The 1,474-nt window shown below is 42.7% G+C and overlaps 1 protein-coding gene across 1 annotated transcript; it reads right to left on the reverse strand.

Moving 5' to 3' along the window:
• Positions 1 to 358: 358 nt before the first annotated feature.
• TAS2R16 (taste 2 receptor member 16) lies at positions 359 to 1,188 on the reverse strand. Its single transcript, XM_053447905.1, is given in 3 exon segments — positions 359 to 853; positions 855 to 1,089; positions 1,091 to 1,188. Coding segments are annotated over 3 exon segments (828 nt in total).
• Between the last annotated feature and the right edge of the window lie 286 nt (positions 1,189 to 1,474).

A 1,474-nucleotide genomic window follows, 5' to 3' on the forward strand; every position in this document is an offset into this window, starting at 1 on the left:
AGGGATTCATATTAATGCATAAAGTAATTGGCAGTCATGAAAAGGATAAAATAAAAATGTATGAGAAAGTTGGGACCAACATGGTGATTGTGGAAAGCAAATGAAGGAGTGTCATGGAATAGAGAAAGAATTGATTAGAGATAGATGGCTGTGGGATGAAGGAGAATGAGGCTTGCACATATGGTGTATTACTATTACATGGGGGATTGTCAAGAATAATGCTGGTTATTGGTATTAGTTGTGTCAATGCATACTCCCATTTACCCAGGGGTCTTGTTGTACCCTGTGCCTCAGTCAGTCTCTAGGCTCCAGCACCTTATCTTGAACACTTTTTCAATTTAGGGATGCTCGGCATTAGTTAAGCAGCGTGAATAGAGACTATAGCACAGATGACAGCTCCACAAGCCCCGAACCAAGACCTCTTATCCAATGAGATACTCATAATAGAGATGAGTAGGGTCGGCAAGTAAGAAGTGAAGAGGACGAGGAAAATGGTGAGAGACCTGAGGGCAGTGGTGTGAGCTTTCATGCTGGAGCTGCAGTGACCAGTGCTATGGTGTTGCATCTGCTCCATGTGTTGGAACAGTGAGGCCATGAGCATGATGGTGGAGGCCAGGAACAGGAGGAAAGGAATAACCAATGCAACCATTAGATGAGATATGGTAAACAAATGGAATGTCTTAAGTCCCTTAACCATAGTGCTGTTTGTAGAGAAACGCCCCATGGTGATTAAGCGAACGTTGACACAATTCCTAATAGTTGAAAAGATGATTGACACACAAAAAACCAACAAAGAACCCAGCAACAGCCAAGGAACAAATCTCAACATTCTCCACCTCAGCTAGAAGAGGTGGACTGGTAAAGGAAGAGACTTTGACACAGTAGAAGACAGCAAGCAAGCTGGTTAACCAGAAAGTAAGAGTATTAGTAAATTCCCAGGTGATTGATAAGTACCAAAATACATAGTTAGGGTTAAAATAGGAGCAAAAATTGTATAAGACAGATGCCCACTGTAGACAGAAGCAGCAAATACCCAGGCAGATGAGACTCAAGTCCACCGATGACAGCCTTTTGGCCTGCACCCACTCTGCCCAGCACTGCAAACATTAAGCTCCTCTGCATAATTACTCTCAAGGATTTGAGCACATAGATGGTTATGAAGAAGATAGTGAGCCGGAGGGGCATCATTCTTCCACTCCAAAGTATCTTCTTGGACACGGACTCAAAATCTCTGCAATAATTTCCAGGTAGGGAATAGGCTCCAAGTCCCACTATTGTCTCATGCAAGAAAATACTGCCCTCTGGATGTAAATTTTTCCCAGCTCATCTTTCACTTTGCTATTTTCCTATCTGCAAGATCTGCTTATGCTTTGCTTGCTGGTTTTTTAGCAGGCCCGGATGCAAAGAAATCTGTTTGAATGTTGTTTCCTGCTCCTGAGGTGCCTTGATTATTCCCATAAAAGACATACTTATT

Source organism: Prionailurus viverrinus, chromosome A2, assembly GCF_022837055.1.
Source record: "Prionailurus viverrinus isolate Anna chromosome A2, UM_Priviv_1.0, whole genome shotgun sequence".
NCBI lineage: Eukaryota > Metazoa > Chordata > Mammalia > Carnivora > Felidae > Prionailurus > Prionailurus viverrinus.